This window comes from Phragmites australis, chromosome 13 (genome assembly GCF_958298935.1).
Source record: "Phragmites australis chromosome 13, lpPhrAust1.1, whole genome shotgun sequence".
Classification (NCBI taxonomy): domain Eukaryota; kingdom Viridiplantae; phylum Streptophyta; class Magnoliopsida; order Poales; family Poaceae; genus Phragmites; species Phragmites australis.
Genome location: NC_084933.1, coordinates 11,593,595 through 11,612,678, shown reverse-complemented (window position 1 = coordinate 11,612,678; position 19,084 = coordinate 11,593,595). Strand labels below are relative to the sequence as shown.

The 19,084-nt window shown below is 41.3% G+C and overlaps 1 protein-coding gene and 1 pseudogene across 1 annotated transcript; one reads left to right on the top strand and one right to left on the bottom strand.

Moving 5' to 3' along the window:
- Positions 1–9,625, top strand: part of LOC133888190 (ABC transporter G family member 41-like) — a 45,561-nt pseudogene extending 35,936 nt beyond the window's left edge.
- Positions 9,626–16,305: 6,680 nt separating this feature from the next.
- LOC133888341 (cysteine proteinase 1-like) lies at positions 16,306–18,785 on the bottom strand. Its single transcript, XM_062328545.1, has 4 exons — positions 18,176–18,785; positions 17,927–18,046; positions 16,954–17,197; positions 16,306–16,857 (listed from the first exon to the last, which is right to left on the bottom strand). The coding sequence occupies exons 1-4, from the start codon at positions 18,635–18,637 to the stop codon at positions 16,568–16,570; spliced, it is 1,116 nt and encodes a 371-aa protein (XP_062184529.1). The 5' UTR covers positions 18,638–18,785; the 3' UTR covers positions 16,306–16,567.
- Between the last annotated feature and the right edge of the window lie 299 nt (positions 18,786–19,084).

Sequence of the window (19,084 nt, the reverse complement as noted above, 5' to 3'; positions counted from 1 at the left end):
GCCGTCTTGTTGTCACGGAACAGTCCCTCCAGACTAGTCCAGACGGCATGCGCAGAAGTGCCGGGCACGATAACGATGGAGAGGATCTCCTCGGAGATGGACGCGTAGAGCAGAGAGAGGACAGCGTAGTCCGTCGACTCCCAAGTGGAGATTGCGTCGCTGGTCCCTGTCTTGGTGTCCGGCTTGGGGGATGAGCCATCGATGTGACCCTTGGCACCGAACTTGTCGACAAGAACTTGGAACAATTCACGCCAATGGGAGTAGTTTGGTGGGTGAAGCTCGACTGAGAAGGGGATGTGCGTATGCACGCTTATGGTGGAGAGAGCGGAAGCTTGGGTGTTGGCCATGGTGAGATGGTTCGGCGCCGGGGGGGGGGTGCTGCACTGGTGGGGGAGGTGCGGTGCTGGTGGGGGTTGCTTCGCAGGGGAGTTGCGCAGAGGTGGGGGGGGGGGTGTCGGCGCAGAATTGAATCAGGTGCAAGAGGAGAGGGGAGCTCCTAGTCTAATGCCATGAAAGAATATGGAGATGGGGGAATACTCGACTTAATTATTCCCATATGATAGAAGTACATAGTGCTAAACTAGGTAAGAGATTAGCTATACAAGGTAAGGTATCAATCTCTCTAAACTAGGAAGGAGATTAATCGTTGCAGCTGTACATTTCATACATACACAATCCTAAACTAGGAAGGTGAATGGCGGCTAGGGTTGGCAGGGTCGGCTGGACTGCTGGGCTTGGCCAGCAGGGCCTGGTAGGGTATATATTCGAACAGAACCATCCAAGACTATCTTGACTGGGCTTTTGAATATATCTAATGTCATCATTCAAAGAAGGAGTTGGTCATTTTGAAGCTGGATTTTGAGGAGCCTTTGATACAATGGAGCATAGTGCCATTCTGCTTATGCTTAGGCAACAAGGTTTTAGTCAGAAATGGATCAAGTGGATGGAATGTATCTTGAGCTCTGAGTCTTCCTCTGTCGTACTTAATGGCGTCCTAGGGAAGTCTTTCAGGTGTAGGAGGGGTGTGAGGCAAGGAGATCCTCTCTCCCCACTCCTCTTTGTGATTGCGGCAGATCTTCTTCAGTGTATTGTCAACAAGGCTCATATGAATGGCATTCTGTCTAAGCCTCGGCAAAATTCAGTGGATCAGGACTTTCGTATTGTCCAATATGTTGATGACACTTTATTGTTTATGAAAGGATCCCAAAAGGAACTATTCTGTTTGAAAGGGATTCTTAACTCTTTCTCTGCTTCTACTGGACTCAAGGTGAATTATGATAAGTCATGTCTAGTTCCTATCAATATTGATTAGGTGAAGGCTTCACAACTGGAGGTGTTTTTGGTTGCTCAATTGGAAAGTTTCCTTTCATCTATCTTAGCCTGCCTCTGGATACCACTAATCCGAGGATTGAGGATCATACTCCTTTCATGAACAGTGTGGAAAGAAGGCTCTCTGCTGTCTCAAATTTCTCACAATGGCAGGTAGATTGGAAAAGGTGAACTAAGTGCTCTCTGCTCTTCCTACCTATACTATGTGCACCCTTGGTCCAAAGCATTGACAGAGCAAGGAGGCAGTGTTTGTGACGTGGATCTAACATAAACGCCTCCAAGAAACCCATGGTAGCTTGGGAGAAAATTTGCAGGCCCAAAGTGGAAGGAGGTTTAGGGGTTATTAATCTGAAACTCCAGAATGGAGCTCTTTTGTTGAAACATGTTCACAAATTTTACAACCGACAAGATCTCCCCGGGATGCACTTAGTTTGGCATTCTTATTACCCTAATAATTTAGTTCCCATGTTGCCAATGACAAGTGCTCTTTATGGTGAAGGGATATCTTCAAGTTTGTGGATCACTTTAGGGGATTACCACTGCCAACTGGGAAAGGGCTATTCAGTTTTTCTCTGGAATGACTTGTTGAGTGATTCTTTGATCAGAGACTAGCTTCCTAAGATGTTTTCTTTTGCTAAGAATGAAAATGTTTTTGTGGCTGAGTTTAGAGAGGACATGTCCATTCAGAAGCATTTCCATTTTCCGCTCTCTGAACAAGCTTTCCAAGAGTTAATAGTGTTACACTCAAATTTAAGCTCTAGACAGAATCATTCAGAACAAGATGATGAATGGCATTATATATAGGGATGCAACATTTAGAAAGCAAAGAAGTTCTACAACATTCCTTTCAGGGAAATACAACCACCTTCCTCACTATGCTAGATCTGGAAGTCTAAATGCAGTAAGAAACTCACTCCTGATGGACAGGCTAAATACTAGGAACATCCTGGGAAGGAAGCGTCTAAAGATTGAAGGTAACAACTACAGTTGTGTGCTGTGCACGGGCTTCACGGAAGAAACTGCCTTCCAGCTCTTCTTTGGATGTCCCTTTGCCTCCAGTTGTTGGTCTTTCATCGAGGTCTAATGGGATCAGAATCTTCAGTTCTTCGTGATGATACAGAAGGTAGCAAGGGATTTTCAGAGGCCATTCTTCATGGAAATCTTCACCACTGCCACCTAGAGTATCTGGAAACAAAGAAATAGTTTTATCTTTAGAAACATTCCTCCCTCCTTTCAAGGTTGGAAAGATAGCTTTGTGGAAGAAATGTACCTCCAATCGCATAGGATGAATGAGCAGTTGAGATCTCTGGTCTCCTCCTGACTCTCTTCGCTTGTATAGCTCTCCTATCTCTTTTCTCCCCTCGCTCTTTCTTCCTAGTACAATTCTTTTCCTTTTCTTCATATATAATAAAATTTTACCATAGTAGGGCTTCCCCTACTATTTCCCTTTAAAAAAAACATATCAACATGTACAAAGCTTAAAAGGCAGAAAAGCCCCCCGGAAACATATATTTATGTAATCTAACAGATTTATCATTTGGCACTAACTGAGAGCCAATAAACTATTCATTTGTATTGAAATAAAGTAACATACTAATTAACTTTGTATACATTCATGCAGTTGATGCTGATGAAAAGAGGTGGAGAGTTGATTTATGCAGGGCCACTTGGACATAATTCATGTGAGGTCATCCGATATTTCCAGGTTGTTTTCAATTATTATGCACCTACGATATATTCATGCGCTAGTTAACTTGTTGTATTTGTTTCATTAAAATTGTCTACTGGTATGTTTCGAGTGCCTTCCTATCTATATCGATGGAATGGCAAGCAATGCTAACATACTCATCGTGCGATAATAGTTAATTATTTGCATTTGAGTTTGTAGTTACTTAACTCTGTACACCATTGGATTTCTTTACTTTTTTCAGGCAATTCCTGGAGTACCCAAGATCAAGGATGACTGTAACCCGTCTACATGGATGTTAGAAGTTACTTCCATATCCATGGAGACACAACTAGGAGTCGATTTTGCACAAATATACAGGGAGTCATCAATATACAAGTAAGTTTTAGAAGAAAATTCATTTACATGTCATTCTTGAGTGTTACTCCCTCCGTTCTCAGAAAGATGTTGTTTAACAACGCAAGTAGTAAAAATTTAGAAACTTTGGCCGCTACAATAAACACAAAGTATTAAGGTTTGTCACATAAAAATAATATTAGCATATCATGAAAATACTCACAAATCATTACATTTTCAATTATTTTAAGTTACTTATGTGTAGAAAAAGAATGCTCAAAGATTTATATTGAAGACCGTGTCGATGACCAAAAGGACAAGTAAAAAAGAATTCTTGGAAACATTCGAAATCGCTTGTGCATCACTTAGTTAGAACTTCCTCACATGTTCGTAACAAAATAAAACTATTCTAACTGTTAGGAATAACAACTTGTATTCTATAGAGGCCATAAGCCAGTATACATGTACAAGTGAGCAATATTTAGAAAGTCTCTTATAGCATGGAAATATTACAAAAACATAATATATAACAATACATATCTCTAACACGCCCCTCAAACTTATGGGGGATCAACCACACTGAGTTTGGAGAGATAGAACCTATGTTGAGCTGTATTCTGTGCCTTCGTGAAGAAATTAGCCAACTGAGCTCTGAAGGAACATACTGAAGAGCAATAACTTCATCATGTACGTGTGTCCGTGTGTATGAAGCATCAACACCAATATGCTTGGTGAACTCATGCTTCACCGGATCTCGAACAATGCTTATAGCACCTGTATAGTCGGAGTAAAGAGTAGGTGCAGGGGATGAAACACCAAATTCCTCAAGTAACCACCATGACCAACTAAGCTCCATTGTCAACAACGTCATGGCTCGCAACTCAGCCTTTGCACTGGAATGAGAAACCGCGGTCTTCTTTTTAGTCTTCCGAGCAATGAGAGAACCGCTAAGGAAAACACAATAGGCAGAAAAATACCAGCGATCAGAAGGATCACTAGCCCAAGTAGCATTAGAATGTGCACGGAGCTGTAAAGAGCCAGAACGTGGAAAGAATAGACGACGAGAGATAGTCTCACGAAGATAGCGCCAAACACGTAGAAAATGATTATAGTGGAGCTGAGTGGGAGCAGAAACGAACTGACTGAGGATGTGCACTGTATGAGAAATGTCAGGATGAGTGACACCAAGGTAAACAAGACTCTCAACAAGATGATAGTAGCGGATGGGATCTGCAAGAGGCTCACCATCAGTGGACCAAAGATGAAGGTTAAGCTCCATGAGAGTCTTAACAGTACGTTCATTAGTGAGAGAAGAACGATCAAGAAGATTCAGAATGTACTTCTCTTAGGACAAAAAGAATCCCGCAGATACAGAATAAATCTCAATCCTAAGAAAGTAACAAATAGGATCCAAATGGGACATAAGAAACTGCTTATTGAGACGAGCCTTTACAAAGGCAATATACTCAGAATCATCTCTTGTAATCATATCATCAACATACAAGAGAAGAAGAATTCGACCACGAGACGAAGTATGGACAAAGAGCACAGGATCATGAGCACTAGCAGAAAAACCAGCATCGATTATCACAGAAGAAAAGCGCTCAAACCAGACACGTGGGACTTGCTTAAGGCCATAAAGAGAGCGACAGAGACGACAAATCATGCCCTCAGAAACAGAATACCCTGACGGTGGGTGCATGTATACCTCCTCACGCCGCTCGCCATTAAGAAATGCATTCTTGGCATCAAACTGGGAAATAAACCACTCACGCATAGCGAACTGTGGTCATGTGAGCTACAGGTGCAAAAGTCTCATCATAGTCACGACCATACTCCTACTGAAAACCACGGGTGACCAGACAAGTCTTGTAGCACTCAAGAGAAACATCAGAGCGGGTCTTTACCTTATAGACCCACTTGCACGTGATGGGACGAACACATGGGGGAAGAGGAACAAGATTCCACGTGCCAGTGCGATCAAAAGCAGCTAGCTCCTCTGCCATCGCATGCTGGCATTCCTGATGAACAACAGCCTCACGGTAAGAAGACTCGAAAGGAACAACCCCAGCAAAACCAAATCGATCAGGAGGCCGAATTGACTGGAGATCACAAAGAGAGTAGCGAGGAGAAGATATAGAAGCTGAATCGCCAAAAGAAGACAATTCATCAAAAGGCAGCTTAGCAGAATGCGAAACAGTATGAGAACGATGAGTGTAGTAGAAAGGAAAAGGCCTAACAATGCAAGAAGGAGGATCTAGAGGGGTGGGAGTCAAGGGCGAGGTAGACACCGAAGAAAGCGCAACAGGAGGAAGCCATAGGTGACCGAGGAAAAGAAGACGAAACAGTGATGGGGGTGGCAGGAAAAGTGAGAAAAGACAGTGGTTCAACCAAGAAGCTGAAGAAGTGGAAGGGAGGTACGAGGATCGAAGCGACGAGACTCATCAAAAGTAACATCACGAGAAATATGTATCCGACGAGCAACAGGATCCCAACACCAATAATCCTTATGCTCAGCACTGTAGCCTAGAAAGACACTCAATACATTGAGCAGTCAGTTTGGTACACTCACGAGGGGCGAGAAGAACGTAGCAAACACAACAAAAAAGACGAAGACAAGAGTAGTTAGGAAGACGCCCACATAGATGCTCAAAAGGAATCTCACCATTGAAAGCAGAAGAGGGTTAGATGTTGACTAAGTAGGTGGCAGTGGAGACCGCCTCAGTCCAAAAATGTGGTGGGACATAGGAGGCAATCATAAGCGCGCGAGCTGTCTCAAGAAGATGATGCTTGCATTCAGCAACGCCATTCTGCGCATGAGCACCAGGACAGAAGAATTGGGACAACGTACACTGTTCAGCAAGACAAGAACGAAGATACCCAGAAATAAATTTGTCAGCAGAATCAGCTCGAAAAGCATGAATGGAAGTGTCAAATTGAGTGCGAATCATAGTGGTAAAATGCTTATATATAGATAACAACTTGGTACAAAAAGACAAAGTAAATCCAAGTGTGACGAGAAAAATCATATATAGAGATAATATAGTAAATGTAACCCCCTTTCGAAACAAAGGGAGCTGAACCCCAAACATTAGAGTGAATAAGATCAAAAAGACGTTGAGACACTAACTCATTATGAGGATAAGAAAGTTGAATTTGTTTATCAAGCTTACAACCCTAACAATCTAAAGACACGTCTCCTGAGACAAACCCTAGAAGACGACTACGAACTAAAGAAGATAGACACGACCCACAGACATGGCCAAGACGATGATGCCACTGCTGGAATGAGCCTGTAGTTGAGGAAGTAGAAAGACCGACGGTGGCAGGGGAAGGAAGACGAAGCCAGCTAAGCTCCCATAGACACTAGGAATCACAACACCTAGGACCAATACCAACAAGAGTTCCCGTGTGATGATCCTGAACATAGCAAGAGTCAGAATCGAGAATAATACGACAACCATGATCAATAAGCTGATCAGCGGACATAAGCTGCATGGTGAGTTAGGGAACATGAGCAACAGAAGGAATACTAAAAGAAGAAGTGCAAAGGGCGCCCCGATCAGTAATAGAAAGATAAGTACCATCAGCGGTAACGACATAAAGAGGAGAAACAAGAGGATGAAGCGAGGATAGATTGGAAGAATCAGAAGTCATATGAAAAGATGCCCCTGAGTCAAGAATCCAAGGCGAGGTATCTGACTGTGCAGAAGGTGGTCTTTCTGTGCAAGAAGAGGGAGTAGCAGAACCAGCAGAACCTATCAGTTAGGAGGCAGAGGTAGCAATCAAATGGCGCAGTAGCATCACAATCTCCTGCTGAGTGTCAGTCGAAAAGGTAATCGAGGTAGTCAGGGTAGAAGCATTAGAGAACTCAACAATCTCAGAAGAAAACTGGGGCTTGACAATAGCAACCAGAATGAACGTTGCACGAGCATCATCATCCATCCACTGAGCATAATCAGACAACTGATCTCGGTACAGCTCCAAGGCATCCTGATAGGGGGAAACAACCTTATCATAGGCAGTAGTGGTGGCCTCAGTATCTGCTTTGTCTACTTTGTCGGCGGAAGACTGCACAGGCTCTGTTGGAAAAACAGGGGAAGGCGGACATTCGGACTCATCTCCTGTGTAATTACTGCTCATGTTCGTATGCTTCTCCTTTGTCCAGCTCATAACACTGATAAAAAAACAATATACCATATATTATGTATTTTTTGTTAGAAACTTCTCGAAGATATCATACCTTACCATAGACTATGAAAATTTTCAGCTTGTCTGTACTTTGTATTCATAATTGATCTGTTCATCTAATGCTCCTGAAGGGACAATGATGCAATGGTAAAGCAGCTGAGCATACCATCACCAGAAACGAGTGATCTCCGTTTCCCCACGCAGTTCCCGCAGAAATTCTGGGAGCAGTTCAAAGCCTGCCTCTGGAAGCAATGTTTGTCGCATTGGAGAACCCCTTCCTACAACTTGGTGCGGATTGTATTTGTAGCCCTTTCCTGCCTCCTCTTCGGCGCTCTGTATTGGCAGCAAGGCAATATAGATCACATGTAAGTTAGGTTACTAATTTAAATATCACATATCTTAACCCTTTTGTCCACTGGTACATGTATAGTAGAGGCATTGGAGTAATGAAGCTTATGCATCAATAGCATATATACATGATAATAGCTAACCAGGAGTCTATTTTTTTTCCTATGTTGTTTTTGCTTGGTAGAAATGACCAAGGATTGTTCATCATATTGGGGTCCATGTATTGCACCACTTTGTACATCGGCATCATGAATTGCAGATCAGTCATGGCATTTGTCTTCATTGAACGCTCAGTCATGTACAGAGAAAGGTTTGCAGGAATGTACTCTCCTTGGGCCTACTCTTTTGCACAGGTCAGCCATAATACTGCAGACTGAGGAATATAGAAATAGTACAATCTAAGATGGAGTTAAACAAACCTCCATTTAAATATTCCATTTTTTGATTGGCCTTGATTCATGGAAAATGATTTTGTGCACCACTTTAGAGAAAACTATATAGTTCCTTGAAAAGAAAGAAAGAAAAGTTGATGAGTTCATAAGTAAATTTGATTTAGGTAGCAATACCTTTTATCGTTCAAAAATAGTGCATCAACAATTCAGGAACTATTGATGCTCTAGGGACATGCATTACTCTTTATAGTTAAAGCATTCCTCTCGATTCTTTTTGTGTGCTCAACTTGTAGCGTAGCATTGTTTTTTATGCTTTGTTTTGTCTTTTTGCTAGCTGGCCATGGAAATTCCATATGTGATAGTACAGGTACTACTGTTCATGTTTATAGCGTACCCAATGATAGGCTATGCGTGGACAGCGACCAAGCTTTTGTGGTTCTTCTATACAATGTTCTGCACATTGCTTTACTTTGTCTACCTTGGAATGATGGTTGCCTCACTCACTCCCAACATGCAAGTGGCCTCTATATTGGCTTCAATGTGCTTCATTGTTCAAAACCTCATGTCTGGCTTCATAGTGCATGGTCCGGTAAGTTAATATGTCAGTCCTTTGCTTGCTTTTATTATACCATTTCATTGTAAGCCATAAGATCAAAGCCGCCCTTGGAGATTGAAATCTAGGAGTTCTTATATAGTTATATTGTGTTAGGCACTCTAGATATAAAAATAGTCTGCCACCTAATGGTAAAACTGCCATCTGTAGCAAACATAACCGCATGTAGCAATAACTTTAACTCTCGCTGCAAGGTAGACAAAGTCATGTCTTAATTTAACTATGCTCACAGTTGTTTTCAGAGTTTTTGGCATAATTGTTTGTATCTTTGAGCTAGCGGCAGATATTTCCCTTATTATTTTTATATCATTCACATGATATTTTACTCTTAATCTGTGCAGCAAATACCAAAGTGGTGGATATGGCTTTACCGCATCACCCCAACATCGTGGACACTGAACCTCTTCTTCACGACGCAATTTGTGTACGAGGACAAGAACATTATGGTGTCTGGAGAGATCAAGTCTATCACATCATTTGTTAAAGACTACTTCGGCTTTTGTCGTGATCTCGTGCCACTAGCAGCTGTAATGCTGGCTGTATTCCCTGTCCTCTACGGCGTTTTATTTGCGTGCAACATTTCTAAGCTCAATTTCCAGAGGAGATAGAGAAAAGAAGAGTTGTTTTAATGGAAGCAAGATTCTTTTCAGAAGCAATTATTGTTGGAATGGGATGGTCTGAAGGTGTAATGTCAACTTTTCGTCTATTCAAAACAGCTCTTCAGTTCGAGATCGTTTTTCCAATATAGTATGGACACAAGCACACAACATCTAATCCAGCCGGAATCTTTCTGATCTATCATTTTCGTACATGAGAAGATTTTTTAAGCTTATGGTTCACGCTGCACCCCCTTAAGAAGCTGCTGGATTGGTTTTACATCCCATGAATTTCGTGTCTAGTTCAGGGTTCAACTTACCATTTGCCGGTCGGTTACCAAGGTCGAGCGGTAATAAAAAAATTCACGATAACCGCTCGAATTTTGAATAAAATTTGGACAAAATTTGTTTGATAAAATTTAAAATTTAGAGAAAAATTCGTGAAATTGATCTCTCGGTAACCGATCGAATTGGATCGGTTACCGAGCAATTTTCTCGATTTATCGAGTGGTTTTCTTGAATTTTCCGTATTATCGGTAACCGTTCGGTTTTCTCGATTTATCTTGTAAAATCAATAACTAATTTATGTGAGTTTCAAATCAAGTGAAACAAATTTTGTTGTTTTCCTATAATATGATCTATATGATAAAAGTATTTATACTCATAAAAAGTTCAAAATTTTCTGTGAGAAAATGTATTTGTTAAACCAAGTTAAATGCATAGTTTACTCTTTGCTAATCCAAAAATCATGAAACTAATTTTATTAGTCTTCTTACATGATCCCATGTCTTTTAAAAATACATGAACTCGTGAATTAATTATTGTAACATGCAAGATTGTATAAATGTGTTGCGACTAGATTAATTCATAACTGACCTATCATACCTCAAAAATTAGTGAAATCACTTTTATTAATTTATTTATACTATGATTTACGTAGAAAAAATAATAGTAGATATGAAAAAGTTAATTACAGTATTGTTTCTTAACATATTCACTTTATGCTTGTGAACTTTGTAAAAATTATAGAAAAATTAATAAAACTCTAAATAAAGTGAAATCAATTTTAAAGATCCTCTTAAGATATGTTCTACACAAGAAAAATATGTATTTGCATGTTAAGTTTTTCCTTAACATAAGTTAATAACTGAGTCACCGTCCGCTTCAACTTTTTTCATTTTTTTTCAAACTTTGTCTCTATAGAATATGATGCAAATGACATTATTTTTGAATTTTTTTTCATAGAAGGTCTTAGAATTGTGTCTAATTTGTTTTAGGATTTTTTTAAAAAAAATTGAATTTTTTTATTTTTTTGAATTTAAATTAGGTTACCGTTCGGTTTTTGAAACCGAGCTGGACCGAGATGCCCGATTATCACGTATTTTGGTCGGTTACTGATGAATTTTTGAACCCTGGTCCAGTTAAGTTCAGTACCTAGCTTAATTGCAGCGATGCGTGTTAACTGTTCATTTGGTTTCAGGCAAAACATAGATGCGTGTTAACTGTCTTTTAGTACTTCATATTAGATTCAATAATCCTCAAATTTTGTGTATGGACTTATTTTTTATTAAAAATCAGTTTAATATGTTCAAAGTTTTATTTATAAAGATGTTAATATTGCATTTATTGTAAATCCTGTAACTGCTCGATTTTGAAAAAATAAAATAAATTTTCTCAAGAAAATGTCCCTCATGCTCTTATTTATAAATAATATAAATTAATGTATTCAAAGGCATTGCTTAAGAAAGAATAAAGAAAATGCTTGGAAAACAAAATAGAAAAGAAAAAGAAAAAGGAAAAAAGCTTCGCTGGGCCCTCCCTCTCTCACAGCTCGGTCCAACCCGTCCCCCCCCCCCCTCTCCCTCGGCCTCGCCCGCGCTCCTGACCCAGCACCCCGGCCTGCTCCTTCCACCTCTTCCTGCGCAGGTCAAACTGCTGCCTCGGCCCATCTCCCTATCCATCCTGTAGGATCTAGGATACCAACTAGAGGGAGGGTGAATAGGCGGTTTCAAAACTAATTGCTAAGTGATTAAATAAAACTTGCGAAAATTAAACTAGAGATCACTAGAGCAATATAAAGCAACTAGAACTATATCAAAGTTTCCAATCCTAGAGTGACATGCAACAATTTATGTTCTAGAAAGATAAATTGTATAAGGTAAATTGCATGAATGTAAATAGCATAAGAGATGACGCATGAATTTTATCCCATAGTATCGGTGATTTGCCGATCACCTCTAATACACGTTGAGGTGAGTTCAATCTTCTAATCGCTCTTTTATCAAGTTTGCAATTATCACCACGAGAAGAGGCTCACACCGAGCAACTTGATCTTAAGCCAGAATAGAACAATGAACTATTTAGTATCTCGATTCCACTAGAGTAGCACTTAACCGCTCCGGTGAGGCGTGCTCATAACCTCTCACAATCATCACCGAGGCTCCTTCACAAACTTATTTGAAGGGCTCAACGATGCAACCACCTCCAAGTCGTCTAGGAGGGGTGTAACCTTCAAGAGTAACAAGTCAACGACGCTTGCTTGAAGGATCAATAGTGCCACAAAGCTCAAACGCTAGAAAGTAATGCACTAGATGCTCTCACATTCTCAAATATGCAACCACTAAGCCAAAAGAGGGAGATGATAAAGTGATGCTTCCCCTTGAACCAGCAAGGTATCTATTTATAGACCACAACTCGAAAAGTGGTCGTTACCCAAAAGCTGACAACTCTACACATCTAGCGATCAGACCGCAGTACAACTAACGGTCAGACTACCACTGGTCCAACAGCTAGAAAACTGTAATGATGACTCTAACACTGAAGAATAGTTGACCTAGCGGTCAGATTGTCACTGGTCTCAGTCAAACCGCGAGCCTAGAACAGATATCCAAAACTCTTTGTTCCCTAGTGATTAGACCGGTAAGCCCTGTGGTTAGACCGCCAGCCAGAGCAGAGAGTCCAAACTCTCTACTCCCTTGACGGTTAGACTGGGACACCCCTCGGTTAGACCGCGACTTAGGAACCTGAAAAAATTCTGCCTTGCTTATACAGCGGTCAGACTGCCATCTGCTTAGAACACCCTCAAATCCCTCACTCTAGATGAAATGCAAGTTTCAGCAATAATGAAACTTTTGATACATCAAGTAAACGCACATCAACCCTCTTAATAGTACGCCACTTACCAATTAATGTGATCATTTCTCTTCTCTAATCACCATTGACCGGCAGAAAGAAAATTTTGGGGGAATTTACCTTGTATTCTTGGATCCGAGAAAAAAGATATTATCAATGAGATCACTACTTCGAGTATGTCATGAAAAATAATTCCTCAAGGCATCCAATACAATATTAGAATATAGTAATAGAGATGAACAAAAATATAAGCAAGTCAACATAGTTCATCAAATTACAATACCATAGTTCTTAATAAAACATTCAAACAATAAGTTCACACACAGACTACCATATAATCCATAAGAAGCAAATGCAAGTAATAAGGTTTATGAGACATAAGAGAACGACATGATACAAGCCAAGTCTCATCCTTACATAACTAAGAGTGACAAATTAAAACTAAAGACAACTTCTTCTAGCACTCCTTCTTGCTCTTCACTTCTCTGCCACATCTTCTCCCCCTTTGGCATCAAATACCAAAAAGTCTAGTCATCCTGAGGAGGAGGTAGAGGAGGCCTAGGATAGACACTACAGAAGTGTGAAGTGAAGCTAGAAAACTACATCTGAAGACTCTGCTACCCAAAAGATAAGTTATGAAACATGCCATTCAACTCTTGATTTTGAGCATTCAGGGCTGCAATGTTTTCATGAGCAAGAGAGATAGCCTACTGAGTTAACTAGAACTTTATCATCATAGGCTAATAGTAGTTCTGATGGAAGCTAGCCTGGAAAGAGTCCAAACTCTTCTGAAGAAGTATGAGTTATCATGCATAGCTTTGTAGTTGAAAGACAAAGTAGGGCAAGGAGGGGTGAGACACTCCCTTGTGGTGTGACCAAGTTCTTAACAATGCTAGCAATAGGAGCCATTTTGCTTAACGAAGCATGAAGCAATCTCCAGAGACTTCATGATGTTTTTCACAGGTTTGGAAAAGCTCCCTAAGACCATTCTTTCCAAAGGAACTTGCATGCTTGTAAAGAATCTCCTTATGCTTGAGTTCACCTTTTTCCAACCGGTCAACACCACCCTTGAAACTTACAATTTCTAGCTCGAGTCCCTCATTTTTCCTTGCAAATTTAGTCTCAACATTTGCAACAATATGAGAAGAACAGGAACATGGTATATATGGTAAATCATCACATGATGTAGATACATTGACCTTAGCAATATCAAGAGACTTATCAATGGAGGGAGCAATCTTGCTAGGGTCAATAGCATTATAAGCAAGCTCAAGGTACTTATATCTATCACTAAGCTCAATATGCTCAAGCCTAAGTTTTTCATGTCTAATTTGAAGCTCAGTATGAGAAATATCAAGACTATCATGCTTCTCACTAAGACTTTTATGCTTGGCATTAAGCTCATCAAGACTAGAATTAAGTTTGGAATATAACTTCCCAAATGCATCAAACTTATCATTCTTTTTCTTGATGACGGATGTATACTTCTTGATGATCTTAATAAGCTCATCATAAGAGGGTTGATCATCATCACTATCATCATCATCATCATCAGAGCTCACCTTGTTGTTACCTTTTTCCATAAAGCACATAAGAGGTGGAGGTAGTGATGGTTGAGACTCCTTGATGGCGAGTTCGGAAATTTCTTCATAATCATCTTCACTTGATGAATAGTCACTTGAGCTCTCATCGGTGAGCCACTCACCAACAATGTAAGCCTCGCGATCTTCATTCTTCTTTCTCTTAAATAGCTTCTTCTTGTTGAAAGGCTTATTCTTCATCTTGTAATTTTTTTGGGATTTCCTCCATCATCACTATCATCATGATACTTGGCATTGCCCTTCTTCTTGGAAGCTTTCTTGCGTTAATGAGCCAAGTGTCCAAGCTCATCACAATTGTAACAATCCATCTCGAAGATAGGCTTCTTCTTTCTTGAGAAGAATTTCTTGTTCTTGAGATTAAAGTCATAGGCCCTCCTGTTCAATTTATTGAATATTCTTGTAGTTCTTCTCATGAGAAGTGCAAGCTCAGTGTCGGAGTCTTCATCATCATCTTCATCACTTCCACTTGATTCAATCTTGATCTTGCTCTTCTTCTTGTCAGTGCTTGCCTTGAATGTGATGTTCTTCTTAGATGAAGAAGATTCTTTCTACCCGCTCATCAAGTATAGCTCATTTGCAGTGATCTTCCCTAAGGCTTGACCAATGGGCAACTTGTCAAGATCAAGTTGATGTAAAAATGAGGTGATTGTTTCATACTTTGGTCTTGTAAGCACTTGTAGCATCTTCCACGCCACTTCTCCTTCACTCATTTGTGTAAATCCAAGCGTGTTCATTTCTTCAACTAAGACATTCAAGCGAGAATACGTGTTATTAGCATTTTCATGAGGAAGCATCTTAAAATCTTTGAGCTTAGTTTGAATAATATATAGTCTTTTCTCACAGACATTTATAGATCCCTCATGAATTTCTTCAAGAGTGACCCAAATCTTGTGAGCACATATAAGGCTACGAATTCTACTAAACACTTCCTTGCTAATGCCCTCATAGATGATGTTTCTATCCTTGGCATTGAACTTAGCTTGCTCTTGATTGAGCGGTGCGGGATAGCCTTCAACGGCGACATTCCATACTCCGAGGTCAATGGCCTCTAGATGACTAGCAATCCTAACCATCTAGTATGTAAAGTCATTGCCATCAAAGTATGGAATGGTGCTAACCCCATAAGGCATCTTGCTCTGGGCGATGAAGCCTAATATGTGAATACGAGGGTCTAATACCAATTGTAGGATCAAGATGCCCAATTGGGCGTGAATTGGGTTCTAAAATTTTTTCTAACGACTATTGCAAAGGAATGTAGAAACATTAACCTAGATGTGCACTAGTTTATAGGTGAATCACAAGAGAGCTCAATCAAGCACTATCCCTATTCTAGCAAAGCAACCCTATTAAAGGAAATTGCAAAAATGTAAATACGGAAATTAAATGCTAGAAGTAAATTGCTCAAAGTAAAGAAAAATGATAGGGAGACTCAATTTTTTTTTTCTGAGATATCGAGTAGTTGACACTCTCCCTAGTCCTCATTGGAGCACCCATGAAAGGGTATAGCTCCCTCTTGATCCCGTTCAAGGGATCAAATGCTCTCTAGTGGTAGTCCTTCTCCACTCTAGATCAGTGAACTCCAAACTGGTACATCTTCATCTTAGGACTTCAACAATCACTTCACCATGAAACTGCTCAAGATCAATCGGCACCAAGTCATCTAAATAATATCAATCACCAAGAGTAACAACCTAAAAACCTCACTTAACCTAATCTAAGACAGAGATAAGTGGGTGCACACTAGCTACTCTTCTAGCACTAATGATGTCCTTAATCTTGCAATTAAAGAACATAAAAATCACTCAACTGCTACTTCTTTCTCTTAACTTTCCAAGGATGTAAATGCATCACCAACCAGCTAAGAGAACCTTAAAGAGGTAGTGGGGATGGTGTGTGTATATATATAGCCACCAACCAAAAACTAACCGTTATCCCCATCTCAGCAGAAAATTAAGATCACCATATCATACGATGACTGTGACACCCACCGTGTCATATTGTGACCTGGCCATATCATATAGTGATGCCCACCATATCATATGGTGACTAGGGTCACAACCGGTCACAAAAACTAGCTTACAGTGAGTACCAAAAGATCCAAATAATTGAGTGACATGTACAAAGATTGACCGGATTACAAACATTACAAATGATAACAAGTAGCAACATCCATGTGGGAAAACTGTTCTGGCGTGATAAGCATACATAATAACCCAAACACACACTACAGCAATCAAGGGAAGTTTCACATAATACCACAGAATAACCCTCCCTGATAACAGTTCTATCACAAAATCACATATCAAGTAGTGGTATATACAGACAAGAGGACTAATAAGATCCTATTTCTTCTTAGAGGTGTGAATTGCAGTGACTGTGGATACCATCGAATCAACACCGCACTTGTTCTGCACATGCGGGCCCCTGCAGATCTTGTAGTACCCGTTCTCACCCCAGTTCTCGCCCCACGAGTTCTTTATGATCCAGTAGGGCTTTTCTTTGAAGCGGATTGGCGCGTAACCAGACGATCCATAGCCAACCAGGAGAACACCATGATCAAGATGCCTCCCACAAATGTATGGGCATGAGACACCGCCAATGTATGTCTGCATGAAGACTGCGTTGATACCAACTGCAGGAAAGAGAGCATGCATCAGTAACTAGTTTTTGCATGATATTCATAGGCTAATTGTGACAGCTGCAATGATCAAATGCTTTTGATCCTTACTTGCGAGTGGGCCATGTTTCACCAAGTTAGCAGCAATCTGTTGTTCATCGACAGAGACAACGCTGAAATTGTTGACTTGAGCAATGATTTTCGACTTGTCGAACTTGCAGGTGCTGTCCATCCCGGTGTAAGGGTAATCCTTCTCACTCTCTAGGCCACCAGCTTTCTGGAGATAACTGAAAGCTGTAGTCATCAAGCCACCATTGCATCCTGCGTCGCATGAGCGTGGTTCTGATGGATCACACTGCAAATTCATAACAAGAACACAGTATATATTAGGTGCACCCTATCAGGAAATCAGAAATGGGAAGCCAACAAGGATAAAACTATTACTGGCACTACAAGTGAAATGGTTTGCAAGACACAGGAAATTTGGGCCTTAGTAGTTGAGTAGTGTGCAGATTGATGACTAATCAAATTCCCTTTGCCGGTGCTTGAACGTTTTCAGCGATGAATCGCTAGAACCACTGGAACAAGAAATATCGGAAGATGTTTGATACAGCCAGTGCCTTGGACTTACAGCCAGGGAAAACTTTCTTGGGTCCAACAACATGCATATTGACTCTCAACTACCATGTGGATGAGATCCAATTTCATTCAGTAAATCAATATGGTGAAACAAATTAAGGAGAATGGAAATGAACTAAAATTTCTATCTTTCTTGCAAACCTACCATATAGTCAATTCTCTTTATCAATTATCTTTATATTTCCTACTTTTTGTGTTTTTCCTAGAGTCATAAAAATTCTGCTTTCTGGTCCCCACCAATGAGAGCAGAGGAAACCACGAAAAGGACACAGCAGAAACAGGCAGAACAAGTCGGGACAACCTAGAGGAATATCCTTGCATCATCCTTTCAGCTATTAGGCCAACAAAACAAAGAACGCAGAATTTTACCAACTAGTTTATCAAAGAAAGCAATTATATTAGAAGAAGCAAGTTTTCGTTGAGCGATGATGTGATTGATGGATACCTCGTGGTCGCAGTCGACCATCTGCTGCTCGCTGAGCACCTCGAGCTTGCCGGTGGCGAGGAAGTGCGCCCCCTCCAGCGCCCCGGACGTGCTGAACGACCAGCACGACCCGCACGACCCCTGCAGCGAAGGAATCAAAGCAAGCCCAATCCGATCGAATCAAGTCATCAATTCCACCGATATACCCATCAAAATCAAATCTTTGTGGATGAATAATGGAGAAGGAAGGAACCAAGGCGGGCATCCGACCTGGTCCTTGACAGGGCCGACGGCGCCGCGGTCACGCCAATCGAAGTCGGTGGGGAGTCCGTCCGTGGGGAGGATAGGAGCCTCGTGCGCCGACCCCTTCAGGGGGCTCCCGCGGCGGAGGCCGAGGAACTGGCGCCGGAACTCGGCGGGGGTGAGGTCGGAGAACTTGGTGACCCCGTGCAAGGCCGTGGGGTCGAGCCGCTGGTGCCGCCGCGCGCGGCGGAGGTTGGCCTTGAACACGGACATCCGGTGCGCGCGCTCGTCCTCGTCGCGGTAGGACTTGCCGAACCGGCGGACGAAGCTCGCGAAGTGCACCTCCGCGTTCAGCTCCAGCTCGTTGTCGTCGCCGACCACCTGCTCGATGAGCGGGTCCTCCGCGGCGTCGGACTCGGCCGAGCAGAGTGCGACGGCGGAGACGAGGAGGAGGAGGGCGAAACCGGCGAGTCGGAGGCGGCGAGCCATGACTGCTCTCGTCGGGTCGGGCTGGATATTTCTCCGCGGTCTCCTTGTGTGGAGCTGGAGTAGTGGTTGCTTGCTTGGACTGTTTATAGTGCTTCTCTGAGCTGCTTGCGTAGGATGGAGTTGCGTGGTGGCAACAATGGCGATCAAGGATGTGTAGGTAGAATTATTGTAGTATCAAACTATCAATGCTGTGATAAGGACGTTAATGGTAGGTAATGTTTAGAGGGACGTGTAGCAGGATGGATTCAGTCATCTAGGTGATATTTTTCTACTGCTCGCCGAGAGGATATGAATCAGCTATGGTTCTATTATGACTTTCAAATATCTTTAACATTTTTGCTAGTTTTCCAATGAATAATGATATGTGTTGTAAATTAATCTACTACTTTCGTCACAACCAGGATTCATATTGGTTATACTGCTATTTGCTTGTGAAGGTCAACCGTA